Consider the following 17,450-nt stretch of genomic DNA (forward strand, 5'->3'; position numbering starts at 1 on the left):
AACCAACTGACTCATGGTTGTAATGAATGAAGTTTTATAAAATTAACAAAGTCATGTTTCATCCTGTAACAGAATGGAGGCCATTGAATGTCAGTTGAGTGAGTGAGTAGCATGAGGAATTAATGTCAAAAAAGCTAAATATAATATAAACCTGACATCCCAGAGCTTCATCTCAACTCTGAATATAAATCATTTTCTTACTTTTAAATATGAGAAGCTAAAAAGAAGACAAAAAATTATTTTAATTGTGCAAATGTCTAGTTCTGTTCCTGTGTAGTCGGTGTTGATTAGAGCAGAAAATGCTTGAATTTCTAGCAGCTACAGAGTGCATCTGGGGATGGGAATCACCAGTGCAGTCTTATCATTTGTGACTATATTAGCATAGTTGAATACTATTGACATGAAATTTGTTATGTAACTTGGACAAAGTATAGAATAATGTTAATTTGTTGAACCCTTCTTTTTTTCTTTTGGTGAGGAAGATTTGCCCTGAGCTAACATCTGTGCCAGTCCTCCTCTATTTTGCATGTGGGATGCCTCCACAGATGGCTCATGACTGGAGTAGGTCTGTGCCTGGGATCCAAACCTGTGAACCTAGGCTTCCAAAGCAGAGTGTGCAGAACTTTAACCAGTTGGCCATGGGGCCAGCCCCTGTTGAACATTTTTTGTGTTTCATGTGCATTAAAGTATATAACCATAAATTTTTGTATGTATGTCTTTTCTTTTTTCTTTTTCTTTTCTTTTCATTTTTTTTGGTGAGGAAGATTGTTCCTGAGCAAACATCTGTGTCAGTCTTCCGCTATTTTATATGTGGGACACTGCCACAGTATGGCTTGATGAGCAGTGTGTATGTCTGGGATCTGGACCTGTGAACCCTGGGCTGCCGAAGCAGGGTGAGCGAACTTAACCACTGTGCCACTGGGCTGGCCCCTAATTTATCTTTTGGTGGAAAAAAATAAATGTTTATTGGTCCACTCAGATATAACTCTAGGTATATCTGTGGATGACTAGATCGATCGATCGATCGATCGATCGATCGATAGATAGATGGAAGATAGATGCAGAATGACAGTGAATTAACTGTATCAAAATGAGAAGGAAAAGAAGTGAAAAAAAGATGTGATTCACTCCATAGAGATGTCCTTGAATACTACCTTATTTAAAAGGGCTTTGTTTAGAATTCATTATCACTTATATTGGATATGTAATAGGACATGTATTTCTTAAAACAGGTCAGCTACAGCAGCATAAGGTCGTTCGATCCTGCAGTTCCAGTGGCTGGACCTCCCCAGACTGTATCAAATTTATGGAACAGTACACACCATGTCTTTATGCATCTTCATCCTGGAACCACCTACCAGTTTTTCATAAGAGCCAGCACAGTGAAAGGCTTTGGACCAGCCACAGCCATCAACGTGACCACCAATATCTCAGGTATGCCAATGAATAAAGTGCAAACAGGACTGGTTTACAGTAGTCTGTCCTAGAGTCTCATATACTCTGAGTGTAATTCATCTCACTTATTGAATCTTTAATACACATAGTTATTCATGATTGAAGGTACTTTAAAGAATTATTTGAATACAGATTATTATTAGTTATATATCCAAACGCAAACGCATCTCAGATAATCGCTTTTAATTCAGTGGTGTTTTTAAAAACTACATTATATCTTCATTAGAAATCTCTCAAAGTTCATAATATATGCTAATAGACCTGTTATACTTTTGAGGAATTGGTAATTATTACACTTTCAGATATGTACTGTAAATGGATTTTATCAAAAGAATAGTAGAAGATCCTTGATCTACTGTTATTGTGCCACATGCCTTGTCTCTGTTCCATTTTCCCTGACATTCTGATAATTTTAAACAAATACGAGCTTTTCTTTCTCGTAGGAGTCTCACATAAATTCATCTAAATTTCAGAAGGCAAAAGTGTTAGGTTGATAAGCAAATACTATTAAATTTTATATTATGTTATGCATATAATTTCATAGTTTGCATTTGACTAGATTGTTTACAGATGTGATTTCTCCTTCAGTCGGGTCATCAGTTTAACCTGATTAAACTTTTGCCAGGAATTAGCATTGTTGATATGCCCTAAATCTACTCCAGCTTATGTAATGTTTTATCTTATTTATTTAAAGTTACTAAAGTAAATATGTTATATATGGAACTGAAGAGTTAAATTTGAAAAATACCTGTTTTAAAGGACCAACCACTTAATATGTTAAAATACTAATTTTGAGTTTCTAAGTTCTTTTTGTTCCTTTATGTTCATTTTTTATGCTAGTTCTACATGGTATGGTATTTTATTATATATGTATTATAAAATGGTATTTTACTATATAACATAGCATAGATATGTTATATTACATCCTTAAAAATTTCTGCCATTGTTGTGAATTTGTAACATTTGCATCAAAAGGAAGCAATACTCTGTAATTTTTTTTGTCTAAAATTTTATTTGGAAATATTTTGAATATAACACAAAACCTTAAAATTTATATCATGAAAAAATTAGCTATTTCTGTATGAGCCATGAGTCCTTTGCATAACATTTGATTTATCTTAATATTCTTCTTTTTCTTCTTTTAGTGAGGGAGATTGGCCCCGAGCTAACATCTGTTGCCAATCTTCCTCTTTTTTTTTTTTTTTTTTTTTGCTTGAGGAAGATTGTGCTGAACTGACATCTGTGCCAATCTTCCTCTATTTTGTATGTGGGTTGCTGCCACAGATGGCTTGAGCAGTGCATAAGTCTGCACCCAGGATCTGAACCCACAAACTCTGGGCCACTGAATTGGAGCTTGTGAACTTAATCACTATGCCACCGAGCCAGCCCCATCTTAATATTCTAATAAAAAAGAATTTTAAAATATCATTGCTTATGTTAGAAAATAGCAATGCATTGAAATTGTCAATTCATTTCCTGATGGAACAATTCTAACCCATCAATTTAAAATATTTATTGAATCGCTTTAGTAGAAGCTATGACTTGGTGATATAGTGAGCATGTTTCCTACCCTCCAAAATTAGCAGTAGTGCTAGAAATGAGGAAGATCCTTTAATAGAGATATCTCCCAAATTCACATAAGCTTGTAGAATTGAGCAAATGAACATTACTGAGAGCAATATTTTCTTACGGGTCAGGCACAATCTTTTTTATTCAATAGAAAATTTATAGTTAAAGGCTGGAACATGCTAGATGCATTTTCTTTGAATTATTTAACTGCAGTTTCAGTTGCATCAACCTGTGTACATGAGTACTTGATTTGAACTCTATAAACTTGTTTGCAATCCCTGTATCTCAGAAACACATAGTAATCAAGCTAAGGATTATAAAATTTATGGTTAGTTTGTTTCTGAGAATCACTTGAACTTTTAAGGGAATTTATTATTTTATCCCTTGAGTCCAATAATTATATTTCTCAGCATTTTAAGAGCCACTTAAATAAGTGGGAAATCAAGTTATCTGAGGCCTGATGCTTGGGGGCATGATTTATATGTGTGTGTGTGTGTCAGTAGAATATACATACTATATATAATATATGTCTATAATACACACAAATATATAATACACATATACATATTGTGCATATTTAGTATCTGTTGATTCTACTTCTTAAATAACTCTCAGATAATTTGCCTCTTTCTAATGTCTGTTTTTTCATTTCCATCTAGACCATGTTTTAAAAAGATTGTTGAAATATGTTTCTTACCAGTGTCCTTATTTTCAGACTCCCCTTGCTTCGCTATATTTTTCTACTGATCTTTATACAACATATATTTCCTACTTAAGTTTTTTCAAAATCTAATAGGATATTATACCCAGTATCATAAAGCCTAAACATCTACGCATGATTAACATTCGTGGCCTTCATCGTGTGGCTCCTCCCATCCTCCACTCCTATTGATGAATCTGAAGGTCCAGGCATAGCACACTGCTTGTAGCTATTGAAACACACCATCTCCTTTCAGTGATGATGTCTTCAAATGTTGTTTCCTCTCTCTGGAGTTTTATTCCATGCTTGCTCTTCCTGGTGAGTTTTGACTCTTCCTTTAGCATTCAGCTCTAGCATCACCTAACCCTGTTTCATCTTCTCACCTCCCAACACAAGTTGAGGCTAGTGGTTCTCCAAGTGTGGTCCCCAGACCAACAGCATGATGATCATGTGGAAACTTTTAGAAATGCACCTTACCAAGCTAGCCCTATGGAATCTGAAACTCTAGGGGAGAGGGGCAATAATCTGTTTTAAGAAGCCGTCCAGGTGCTTCTAATCTCATTCATTTAAGAACCACTGCTTTGGCAAATTAACCTTCTTCCCGTTTGGGTCCTCTAACATTTTGTTATATTTTTGTTGTACTTTATAAGACACTCACTTCTGATAAAATGTGAATCCCTACTTTTAATTCTGTGAATGTCAGACACCATGCTTCATTTATCTTTATATTTATAGCACTTCTCATAAAATTTGACACATAGTATGGATTCAGTAACACTTCAATGAATGAATGAAATACTTTAAAAATCTTTTATTAGATGCCATTTGTTCTCCGATTTTCTGACAATGCACACATGTCACTGGTTATATACTCCTTTCAACATCTTTCTAGATGGAAATAATCAAAAACCATTTGAGGTTACATTTGAGTTTACTTTTTCACCCAGTTCAAGATTAGGAAGGCCCCCTCCCTAAACATTAGAAAATATTTTAAAAATTTATGTTTCTTCTTTTCAAGAATCTGGCAACTAATGCACTAGTTTTTGGTAAATAAAAACTAAGGTTCCTATTCCCATTCACCACACTTCCTTGATGTGTTTCTGTTGTGACCACAGCAATGAAAAAGGTCCAGATGTGAATCTGGGTCATTCCATAACACTAGATCACAGACGGCACTGCCTCACCGGGACCCTTTACTGTTCCTGCTGTTCCCATGTCCACATCTCCAGGTGCAACTACAGCCAGTACCCCCCAGAGTCTACACTGTTACTGCCTTCCTCCCATCCCGTCAATGCTGATTTCAAGGTCTCAGGATGCTAAAAGCTAAAGCATCTTCACAAAATGTTTGGAGTCTGTGTCACAAGTGGCCAGATTATAGTTTAAATTTCAACCACAAATCTTGGCTTCATATCCCCCGCTGCTTTAGGTTCCCAGGGTTAGCATGCAGTGGCATGTGTTATTCTACCACATATGGGATAGTTTTAGATAATTAAGTATTAAATTGATTTTTCTCTCAGTCAGGATCATGTCTTCATCCTGAACCATGATATATTCCTGTTAATTGACTGAAACTTTTTTTCCTCATTATTCACTTCTCAGCTCCAACTTTACCAGACTACGAAGGAGTTGATGCCTCTCTCAATGAAACTGCCACCACAATAACTGTCTTGTTGAGACCAGCACAGGCCAAAGGTGCACCTATCAGGTAGGAGGGGAAAAATAATAGCTACAGGAAAACACACCCAGTAGAGAGCTATTTTCTCACAGTTGCTAAGCAGTCAATATAGTGGTTCATTTCTAACAGACATTCATTTGATAATTATTGTCAGAGGGGTTTTATTTTTGTTTTGTTTGTTTTTCATTTGGACAAAGCCTGCAAATAGACTTTAAGAGTAAAATTCTAAGGGGATTTTTGAGATATTCATGAACTGAACCATTCACCTCTCTGCTTGGTTTGATTTAAGAGTGTTGCTCTTTTTATTTTTTTCTCAAGTCCCATTTCATTTCACTTCCTCTGTTGGTATCGATGGTATATGAGCTTTGAAGGTATTTTTCAGAAATGGAATGAGAAAATAACTCCTGTCCAATGCAGTAAATCTGTAATAAAGAATTTCATATGAGTGATTGAAAAATAGGAAGCTTTGAGGAAATAAAAGAAGAGTTTTAATGAATGCAGCCTCTGTGACCTTTTAATTCCTAAATTGTTGCTTATCAGGAATTCTATAATAAATATTAAAATGCAATTTGCCATTTCCTTTATCTTTTCAGTATTAAATCTCCCGTATTACCTAATATCCCTCATCTTGCAGAAAATTATGAGCCGTGTTTTCAGGAATTGAATCGAATTATTATAATGATTTTAATTTCTGCACATGTGTAATTAGATAAATGCCCAAAAACTTAAACAAGTTTCCATGTGAAACTTGTGAATTTTGTGGATACTTCTGTTTTCATACTTCTACTGAGAAACAAATCGAGGCACAGGAATCAGCCCAAGCATTTCATAATTGAATCATCTCAGATTGTTTATTTATTCAGTAAAAAAAATAAAATTAATCTTTGTTCCACGGGTAAAATGAATACATTTGACCTTATGAGCACTTATTAACCATCCAAATAATCCTATATCTCTGGAAAGGAAGAAATATTTTCCTTAATTAAAAAAAAATTGATAAAAGAACATGAGTCCATAAAGGAGACTCTTAAGTCCTATGGCTAAAATCATGGGAATACCACACCAGAGAAACAGAGGGATGACTGAATACACTTGTAATATAAACACTTGCAAATCCCTGGCCACTTGAAAATGCAAAGTAAGTGTATAATGCTATTCATGAATCAATGATCTGTGAGTGAGTCTGATTGCTTATCCGAAGGAGAAAGAGAAAATGCCTGCATTCAACATCTTTGTCTATGGACTTATCAGGGTCAATCACATGTTTCTTCCTGTGATAAAATTTACTGTGTAGGTGTTCCATTCTGCTACTGCTGTTTAAACGAGTGGCTAGGTACTTGCACATATCTTTTAAGAGCTAGATATTTGAGTGAATTCAGCTTTACTTAATGTAAGTTGCAAACACCGTGTATTATTATTGCATAATTGTGCTACATGACATAACTTCCACTAACTCTTTATTCATTTAATCAATTTATTACACAAACATTGACTGACCATGTACTGTGTGCCAGGCGCTGTGCTGGGCACTGTAAATTAAAGATAAAATGATCACAACAAGACACAGGGCCTGTGCCCAGAGTTGTCATGGATGATCAAAGGTGCCTGCAGTCTTGTAAATCCTTTGCTCATAGCTGGCCTTCAGGAACTTTGTTGAATTAATGACTATGTTATCAATAACACATTTTTAAATCAAAAGTTTTTCTTTTACTTTGTTGACATTTACTTCCCACAAAATTTCTAATTACCAAGAATTCATATAGTCTGAACTAATGGTTACACAAAAATCATCCTGGATAGTCATATATCCTCTTTTTCGGACACAGAAATGAACCTCTTAGTGTTTGTTGGAAAGACATTTGACCTCTTCTGGAATTGATCCCAGTGGCTGAGAACTCTAAATTTTACCCTGTAGGAGATTAGTGCTCAAAGAAAGAAATTTAAAACCTGGAATTTTACAAGAAGAAATAATTAAAGGATATATGAACAAATAAGTATTTTTAAAAGAATGTTATTACCAGGAAAAAAGTCAATTTTCCAATAGATTGATATTCTAATTGCATCTTGTCCGTCTTTAGTTTTTTGTGATGACTTGCCCAGCTATCTGGAATCACCCATAGGTGGAGGCCAGGTGGCAGGACCAGACTGGTCTAGTCAGGTGATTTGGCCCTCAGATGATACCTGCCTCCTTTGTTTTCTGAATCCTCTAGTCAAGAGCCCTATCTAGGGGCCGGCCCGGTGGCGCAGCGGTGAAGTTCACATGTTCTGCTTCTCGGTGGCCCAGGGTTCGCTGGTTTGAATCCTGGGTGCAGACATGGCACCGCTTGGCAAAAGCCATGCTGTGGTAGGCATCCCACATATAAAAAGTAGAGGAAGATGGGCACGGATGTTAGCTCAGGGCCAGGCTTCCTCAGCAAAAAAGAGGAGGACTGGCAGTAGTTAGCTCAGGGCTACTCTTCCTCAAAAAAAAAAAGCATCCTATCTTCTTTCCTCTGACCATGTTCTTACCGTTGGTATTGCTACTAGTAACTGGAGCCTTACCTTGAAGGTTATTTTGTCCAGTGCTCTAATTTCTTTGCAGATTTGACCCGATCAATTTTCATAATGCTGTATTTATAGTCTGGTACTTCAAATCTTTGATCGGATCCTCATCACTACCTTCAGTTTCTTGAAACTATTTGACCTAATTTCTTCTTTATTTATGTCAGCCTATCGGAATTTCTTCTCTGCTAAAGCTTGTTGCCAGTGCATTCTGTCTATGGCCCATCTCCTCCCCTCCAAGAGAAGCCAGATGTATTTACCACCCAGCTAAACCTCCTCAGAGCATCCATCTGTTAGGTTGGTCTGCTATCATAGGCTCTAAATACTAGGTTCTATCTTTCCCTACTTTATAGCGTAACTAGCCTCTGCCAGATGGTGTTTCACCATCCATTTGTCCCAGCTCCAGTGAAAATATCTAATTCTTTCTGCTCTGGTCTTCCCAATGTCAAACTCTAATTCCAAAAGCCTTTGTCATGGCACCTGGAAAATCCTTGTTGGGTATAGTTTGATCATTTAGTTTAGTTTTATTAAGAAATCTAAAATTACCTCTCATTTCTATAAATGCATCCATTCAATAACATTCAGTCTGTGCCAGGAGCTGAGCTGGATACTTGGAATAGAAATCCACATAAGGTGATTTAGCATGTGCCCTTAAGTGGCATATTACAAGGGAGATAGAGCATGGTTAAAAATAGAACTTGTTAAAGTTAGTGCCAGGATTTTGAGCTTTGTTGATTCAGAAACTGATAGTTCCTCTTACAGAAATAGGTAAATCACGAGAGACCTCGCTTGAGCATTTAAGGAGCAAAGAGATGGAGAGCAGGAAATACAATGGTAACCAAAATGATAATCAAACCTTTATTCTGTGGATCATGAAAACGTTGGCAATGGGGCAGTACGAGCAATGGTGGCTGTAGGATCTTGGGAAGTCTGTTTATAAGAGAAATAGCAAAACATTGGAGCTGGGGAATTTCTCCTGAAGCTTTAAGGAGACATTTCAGATAAAAAGTAAGAATAACAATTCTATGATTTGTTATTTGCTATCACTAAGAAGTTTTGGAAGCTAAAACTACAACCAGATTTACAGAGGGTTTACTTACTATTGGGTTAAAAAAAATCCATGGAAGGCTGTTATACATAATTTTGGGTTCAGCTCCAACATTTTTAAACATTAAATCAGGAAGACTATCTACCACATGTATCACGTAATCGCTTTTTGAGCTAATGGCAAAATCACCTTATGTATTTTCTTACAATCGTATAGCTGAAGGGAAATTGTACGATGAGAAGTCATCATTTGGCCTCCCACAAAACAACAAATGACTACATACCAGTGTTTAATCAAATTAGATTATAGTATAGTGAAATCATTTTTAGTTTTTTAACATAAGGAAATCATATTTTAAGTATTGAGTAAAGATTCATAACGCCGGTATATTGATTTTAACTTAATTGTGGAAATATTTTAAAATTTAATTAAAGGAATGGTGAATGTATGAAATATGGGTAGAGTGAATAAAACTCTTCGGGTGGCTTTGGAATATTTTAAATTGCTGGAGTACTAAGCTCAAATAATATTTAGATCTCTCTAGCCTTAAGTACCATTAGGTAATTAGACAACCACAAGGCTGAAAAAGCACAGGCCCATTTCATGTAATCAGTCAAATCACTTCTAATTTGATTTCTCATTCCTTATTTTCTGTCCTTTAATTAATTTGTATTGATAAATAAGAAAGTAGCAGGGGAAAAAAACAGATTAAAAAAGTGGAAGCATGTGGTTGGAAAGCCATCTGCCCAGACAAATTGAACAATGAGGGCAAGATAATTTCTTTTAAAAATGAACTTTATAACTTTCAATTTGGGGCTCCATCTCAAGTTCGAGTTCTTTCCCAAAGAGCAGATTGCATCTGTTCATCATCCACTCCTCTCCAACAGCAGCAGTTTGCTTTGCTGCTGGTAGATCTGGAGATACAGGCTGTCTTGCCTGAAGTTTCCTAATGTGGAGTGTACAACCTATGTCCATGTAATAGAATTAGTTAAGACTGAATCTTCACTAGATTGTCTGGATTTTCCTAGAGGTATGGGATAATTAACAAGGAATTTATTTTTTTAAGGATCAGGCTAAATGACTAACAAGGGTGGGTAATTATCATTATTGTGCATTAGGGCAAGAATGTGAGGTGCAACTTGTTTGGGAGGTATGCATACGTGAGTTTATCTGTGTATATGTATGTATCCACAGGATTTGCAAATGTGCAACATACAAAGATGGATTCAAAATGGAAAATAAGCAGAAAAAAAAGACTAGGTTTGCTTCACATGGCATATGTCTGCCATGATCTTTTCTTTTTTCTCTCCAAGGGCCATGCTTATGTATTTCCTGTATTTTAAAATTGGCAAGTGTCTGCTCCGTGACCCCCTCAGAGTACAGGTATCTTGTCAGTAGCATTCCTAGGAGCTTAGAGACCCAGCTTGGCCGAGGTCCAGAGAATGACGCGGAACACGTAATTCCAAATAGCATAGGCTTCTGCTTTAGTTACATGCCCCAATCTCGACTTCTGACGTTAATATAAGTTCTGTACTTTTCCTAAAGGAAAAGAGATGGATACCACCCTACCAGTTTCTTAGCAATATTTTAATGAGAAATGGGAACATGAATAATTAGGGAGAAAAGAAAGTTTAATTTGTAAGGCTCCTTTCTTTTTAATCTATGAAGCTCTTCAGTTTGTAGGGCTGACAGAGTTTATATTAAGTGAGGGTTTTAAACCAGATTCTAACCTGGTATTTTTCTTGGTATCTAAACTGGTAATTCTATTTTTAATTGTCACAGATACAAATTCAATCTCTCTTCCTCCCCTTTTCTTTTTCTTTTTATGGAAGTTCATTAAGGAAAATATTCTATTACTGCTGGAGAGCCATTGAATAGTGGCTCTTTCCCCATATAGAATGAGCATATTTGCCTAGAGACTCAAGATTCGACCATACAACCCTACACACAGCTTATTTATATTCAATTTATTTCAGCGACCGCAATGCATTTCCTAATAATTTTCAGGAATTTTGAAACATAATTCTTTCAAATTCCTTAGTAATATATAAAAATATATTAATAACATCAACTTTATTAGGTGTACATTACCTACAAAATGTTTGCCTAAAGAATGCCCTATGAAGAAAGAAGATTTTGAATATACTAGTTTCAGAAATTGATAAAAAAATTATTAGTGATTAGGCAGATCTTTATTTTAAAGTTGCATTATTCTTTCCTTTCCTCTGTAAAATAGCAGCTCTCGTAGAAAAATTTTTAAGAAAGGCATTGGAAGGTTCAGGTTTGAGCTTTAATAGGCCAAATGCCATCTGTTTCTACAATTTGTAACATTTTATTATTAACAGCTCTAGAAGAAGGAGGCAGTCTATTTCGGTGGCGAGGACAGATTTCTGTCCATCTGTGCCCGTATTGCAGCGTGTCACTTGTGCTTTAGATCTGCATAGCTCTGAGCCAATGTTGATGCCGTGGCAAGGTCAAGAGGTGGAAGAGCCTGTCAGCACATTCTGCCTCTAACACGTTGACAAGGCAAACTGGTGCTTCAAGCTCCGCCCTGAGGCAGCCATTCTGCTGGGCCTTGGAGCTGGGCCTTCCAGACCCTCGTTTCAAAAGAAAATGTTAGCTTTAAGCATTTAAAAATATCAGACAAAGAACTTAATCCATTATGTGTCTTTGGTTAATGTCAGGTTCCTTATTAAAGTGGCTCATTTCTCAACATTTAAAAATGTGTCAAGTTCTGTGGTGATTTTTCTTACTTTTTTTCAGTTCCTTAGTGACTACGATGGGGTTGGAATCCATGTGAAATTCTATTTTATTGCAAAATGGCCAAAAACAAGAATGCAGTGGGTTTGGACTGACTTTAAACTTTTAAATGTTACACCTTAATATTAAGCACTTCATTTTTTTTTTTTTGAGAGATCTTAATGTCTAGAATCTCTGAATGTGTGCTTTTTTTCTTTTTCCAAAAAGTGCCTATCAGATTGTGGTGGAGGAGTTGCACCCACACCGAACCAGGCGAGAAGCCGGAGCGATGGAATGCTATCAGATTCCCGTGACCTACCAAAATGCCATGAGTGGGGGCGCCCCGTACTACTTCGCTGCGGAACTGCCCCCGGGGAATCTTCCTGAACCTGCCCCATTCACAGTGGGCGACAATAGGACCTATCAGGGCTTTTGGAACCCCCCTTTGGCTCCCCGCAAAGGATACAACATCTATTTCCAGGCAATGAGCAGTGTGGAGAAGGTGAGCTGCTTCCAGGATTTGCTTTTTCATTGCCCTGAGGAAAAACAGCAGTCAAATTTTATAAATCCTCGGTAGCGTTTGTCAGGGGAAAAAAACGCAAAAACAATTGGTGTGTAGGGGGTGTTTCTGTTCCCAGCAGTGTGCACGTTGGGGCCTACTGTAGGGCTGGGGCTCCGTGTCAGTTACACCGCACGAAATTGCTGTTTCCTAGTAACTGTTTCTACTTGCGCCTCCTTCGGGAAAGTCCACAAGAGCAATTGTGAGTCAAATGATTTGAAAAGGTGGGTGTGCTGCTGCTGTGTGCGACTGCAGCCCCAGTAAGTGTTGGGCATTGTTCTGTCTTCTTTGCTCAGTAGCGGCACTCTTCAGAAGATTAAATTTACTGCAGGATAAACAGAATGGGTGTTCCGCAGCAGGCTAATAAACCCTTATATACTTTTCAGGGGGTACAAGCCAAATAGTAAATAACAAGTAACAATTCTCTGATTACAAAGTAATAGGGCGCCTGTGGTACAGCTGACAGCCTAAACAGAAGGCTGCCTGGAGATGGCGGGTTCCTGGGCTGGTAGAGGAGCCTGTTTTCCGATTCCCCTGGCTGCCCCTCCTTTTCCTATTTTGGACACGGTTGTTTTTGAACACTGCCGCTGATCCCAAATGAATATTGAAGAGGAAAACACAACAGGAAGTTAGAAACTACCAGTGGTTCCATATGTAGGCAAATAACCTGGCCTTTCATGCTTCATGCTGTTCTCTTTCAAAGATTTTTCTTCCTAAAACTTACTTAATTTAATTTTTTTCAGAGATGAGTAGAAAAAAAATGTTAATAGAAAACTCCCACAATGTAAAAATCTTGTAGAAGCGTGACGTTTTTGTGTACTTGTAGCTATGTAGGAAATTGCTGGGTTTGGGTAATTGAATCCCTGAGGTGGGTACCTGGGACATGATGTGAAATATGTGATATCCGATTGCAACAGTTATATCAGATCTCAGAATAGTTGAATTGGAAGCCATAACAATCCATTTGCATTTCTGCAGAGGCCATGAGAACTTAGGGTATTGACTGGCTGCTCTTGAATGAAAACTGTCTCTCTGCTTACCTACATGGTTGGCTTACAGTATTTGCCAACGAAAAATGCCATGGCATCTTCTAAGATGTACTCCAAAGCCAGAGGATGCTCATGGTTGAAAATATTCTTCTCATCTTCTAGTTTATTTCTACATAAGTGGGAGTGTTTAAAGGCAAGTCAGCTACCCACTTCCTACCTACGCATCATTCCGTACCACTGGTGCGATTGGGCTGCTCAAAAAAGAGAAGACTATGGATGTTATTTTTCCAATTTGGGTGTAAACTAGCGTGGTGGTGAAAACTTAGTTCTGTGTTTGGGTATTCGTCTTTAGAGAGGTGAGAGACTCCAAATTAACTTTTGTTACTTGGTCTATGGTATGAGAGGAGTGTTAATGAATGTCTGTTACTTATAAAGGGTTTTCTCTGCCTCTCTTTAAAAGCCTTGATAGAAATTTTCTCTTCTAATTGTTAATGTATCTTCACGTTGTTTAATCAAAGTACAGAGTAGCAACAATATATTTCAGCTATCTTGGCAAATAGTTTCAAAATTGACATGACTCCCAACCAACAGAGGCTGGTAACCCTGATACTGTTAACAGTGATTGCTTTTCAGAAATCAAAATCCTTTTGGGCCTTTATGGGAATAGGAGACAACTCCTGGAGCTTTCTATGAAGGCTTCAGGTCACAATCAAGTAATAGAAGTGCAAACTTTCATTTTTAATTACGAATCCCCCCTCAATGCTTTATTTTGTTCAATTTAAAAATAATAAATGCTTAAGAGAAAATTATAAACTCTTGGTTTATCAATATATAGAACTACTCAAGATGGAGTTACAAATGCATCTTGAAAACAAATAGCCTCTGTTTTGTTCACTGGCTTTAACATATTTTCCAACCTCTCGTATGTTCGAAGATATAAGCTGAATGAAGGAAGTCCCAGAGGTGTGGGCCCAGAGGTGAGTTCCACCTCCTAGTGCCACCCCAGAACATTTAAGAAAGAAAAGATAAGAAAATAACATAAATTGAAATAATTCTTGATCTTTCCGATTTTGACTTCTGCTTCCTCTATCAATTTGTCTAGCAAGAGGACGAACATAACCACACTAAGAAATATTTAACCCCTAACAACTGAACTACAAAGGAATAAAGAACAGATAAATTATAGTGCAACTGTGATGCAATTTTTTGTTGATCTTTCCTTCTGTCATATGGCTCTGTAGTCATGCTAGGATCCAAGTGAGAGTATGTGATGTTCAGCTTTGGTTTGAGTCTACAAGTATGAGGTGAAAATGAAGTTTATATTTGTGTCTGATTTGTATTAGCTTTGCAAGTACATTTTTCTTTCTGATTATTCAAAAAGTACAACAAATGCACATAGAATGCCCTACCACTTGTTCCAGACAAGATAGCCTATTTCATTAAGAGGTGAAAACAGATTCCTAAATCTTTAGGAAACACGGAAAAAAAATTTCAAATTTTAAAGTTCTTATTTCATGTCTTTTAAAAATCTCCCTGAAAATACATATTTAAAAAAAGCAGTTTCCTTAATTCTGCAGTTCTGTTCTGTATAAACCTACTTTATAACCCCAAGTTGATCTTCATAGCAGTTATAGTTTGTGAAATAGGAAACATTATCTATACACTGACTACTTTCTTTCACTTTTATTCCATCAGGAAACCAAAACCCAGTGTGTACGAATTGCTACAAAAGGTAAGAGGTTTGCATTTGTTCCAAATTCCATTTGCCCGCTTTCTAAAATAAGAGTCTATTTGTGGTAGTTTCTTTGTCTAATAATCTAGCCCTGCTATACTTCTGGATCTCAAGTTGACAGTGTGGTTTAATGAGTCAGATAAAAGGACTGGCCCTAGACTATCTGGGTTCAAACCCTGACTTTGCCTCTTACTATTTTTTAGCATTGAACAAATTATTTAACCGCTCACTCCCAAAATAAGAATAACAGAGTACTTACCCCTTACTATCATTGTGAGGATAAATATATATATGAAGGGCTTGAATAGTGCCTAGTATATTGTGACTATTGCATTAGTTAACTGCCTTTTCATCATAATTATTATAATCATTTTGTACCTTACTTCAGAAGGACATAATTTGTGTTATGTGGTTACAAAAGAGATATGTATAAAAACAAAACTGCATTTTCATGATAGAGATTACATGGAGGGAAAGTAAGTTTTTAAATTTTTTTTAATGTTTCTATCCAGATCAAATGTAATTCTTTCTCTGAACATTTAGCGTTTTTCCACATATGAAAAAAAAAACACATTTATTAAGGTAAAATCAACTTATTGCCTAACTATATTTTAAACTAACACCATACAGTATGGTCGGCTTTAGTATAAAATTCTTCAGTGTGAAAATGAAAAGTTTTCTGGCAGGGCATTTTGAAGATACAATTAATATTTAAAATGGCATAACCATACTGACTAGGAAGGGGCATGAAGGAACCATATGGGCAAGGAATGGTTCAGTATTTCACAGGTGTATATACAGGTGTATGGATTGTGTGAAATCCATTAAACTATATACTTAAAATGTATGCACTATGCTGATTTACAGCACTGAAAATTCTTGTGAAAGAATTGAATGTGAAAGGATTTAAAAGCCAAGAACAATTAGCATACAGACTAGAATAGCATGATCACTTTGAAAATTTTTAACATGTAAGAATTGTTCTAGAAGCTTTCCTGGGTAATAGATTGTTTCCTGCCTTCTGAAACTCATACCTGATGGCAGCCAACACATAAAGAGGATATAGACATTGGCTTGACTGTTAAAACAGATATGAAGTAAATAATTTCATAATGTCTAAAATAAATAGTGATGTGAATATATATTATGAGACGAGTAAAGGGGTTTGGGAGTTATATTCATTGCAGTTGAGATCAGTGGTGCTCCTCTCTGACTTGTATTTAGGTAAGAAGTCATTAAGAAGATGTGCGTCAGGAATGGAGTGGAAGGGTTTATCGAAATTATATTGGAAATCATGAAAGTCATTCCATTTATAAAAAAGCATATATCCAAAACCAGAATTGTTGTAACCACAAGAAGAGGAATTTAGTTAGCTGTATCTTTGAAAAGCAGAAAGGAGAATAAGTCTTAGGAAAAGTTCCTGTGATACATCAGGAAAAAGGGGCAACACTGGAAGGTTACTTAGACAGTGAGGTGGGAGCTGTGCAACTTGCACGCTCAGCGTGTTTAGGCACAAGTCTCTCTAACCTCCAGTGAAAGAATACTGTTTTAGCTTGTTTGATATTGGTTTGCTCTCTGTCTTTTTACATGTAATTTGTAATACTGCCCTATATTGGTATACACACACAATTATTTTTAAATTGGTAGCTAAGAATCTTGTGCCATGGTATCATAAAGAATTTATACTGCAATAGCTTTATTTTTTCTTAAGGAAATTATTTCAATGAGTAACATTTCTATAGTTAGATTTAAACATTAATGATTCATGTAAATATTATATAAATTATAACAAAATTTACTCAAAGGATTTTCAAAAGTACTTCTCTGTAAATATGCTTTATCCATATTAAACTAACAAGAGATGCATTTCAATTGAATTTTATTTTGTCCAATAATATTTAGCATATTATGCCATTTAAAATTTTCTCAATGGATAATCATTTATGGAACCATGTACTCATTTACAGAAAATAACTCTTAAGCAAGCAAGCATTGATAAGAAATCAAGATATTGAATAATTCCTTGCAATAAGACTAAGAAATCAGACCAATAGTATGTGAAATTGAAAGTATTATAATCTGTTTATATTAAGTAGCTCACTTTTTTTTTTTTGGAGGAAGTAGTTAGCCCTGAGCTAACTACTGCCAATCCTCCTCTTTTTGCTGAGGAAGACTAGCCCTGAGCTAACATCCATGCCCATTTTCCTCTACCTTATACGTGGGACGCCTACCACAGCATGGCTTTTGCCAAGCGGTGCCATGTCCGCACCCGGGATCCAAACCGGCGAACCCCAGGCCACCAAGAAGCTGAACGTGCGCACTTAACCACTGCGTCACTGGGCCGGCCCCAAGTAGCTTACATTTTGACACTATTTTTGTCATTCTAACGGGTGTAAGGTGATATCTTAGTGTAGTTTTGATTTGCATTTCCCTGATGATCAGC

The 17,450-nt window shown here is 36.4% G+C and overlaps 1 protein-coding gene across 2 annotated transcripts in view; it reads left to right on the plus strand.

Moving 5' to 3' along the window:
* Positions 1 to 17,450, plus strand: part of PTPRK (protein tyrosine phosphatase receptor type K) — a 505,438-nt gene that overhangs the window by 406,900 nt on the left and 81,088 nt on the right. For both annotated transcript variants that reach the window (XM_046675015.1, XM_046675016.1), the window contains exons 10-13: positions 1,233 to 1,434; positions 5,324 to 5,429; positions 11,956 to 12,229; positions 14,971 to 15,007. In XM_046675015.1, coding sequence (XP_046530971.1) covers positions 1,233 to 1,434; positions 5,324 to 5,429; positions 11,956 to 12,229; positions 14,971 to 15,007 — 619 coding nt within the window. The remainder of the gene's footprint in view (positions 1 to 1,232; positions 1,435 to 5,323; positions 5,430 to 11,955; positions 12,230 to 14,970; positions 15,008 to 17,450) is intronic.

Source organism: Equus quagga, chromosome 11, assembly GCF_021613505.1.
Source record: "Equus quagga isolate Etosha38 chromosome 11, UCLA_HA_Equagga_1.0, whole genome shotgun sequence".
NCBI lineage: Eukaryota > Metazoa > Chordata > Mammalia > Perissodactyla > Equidae > Equus > Equus quagga.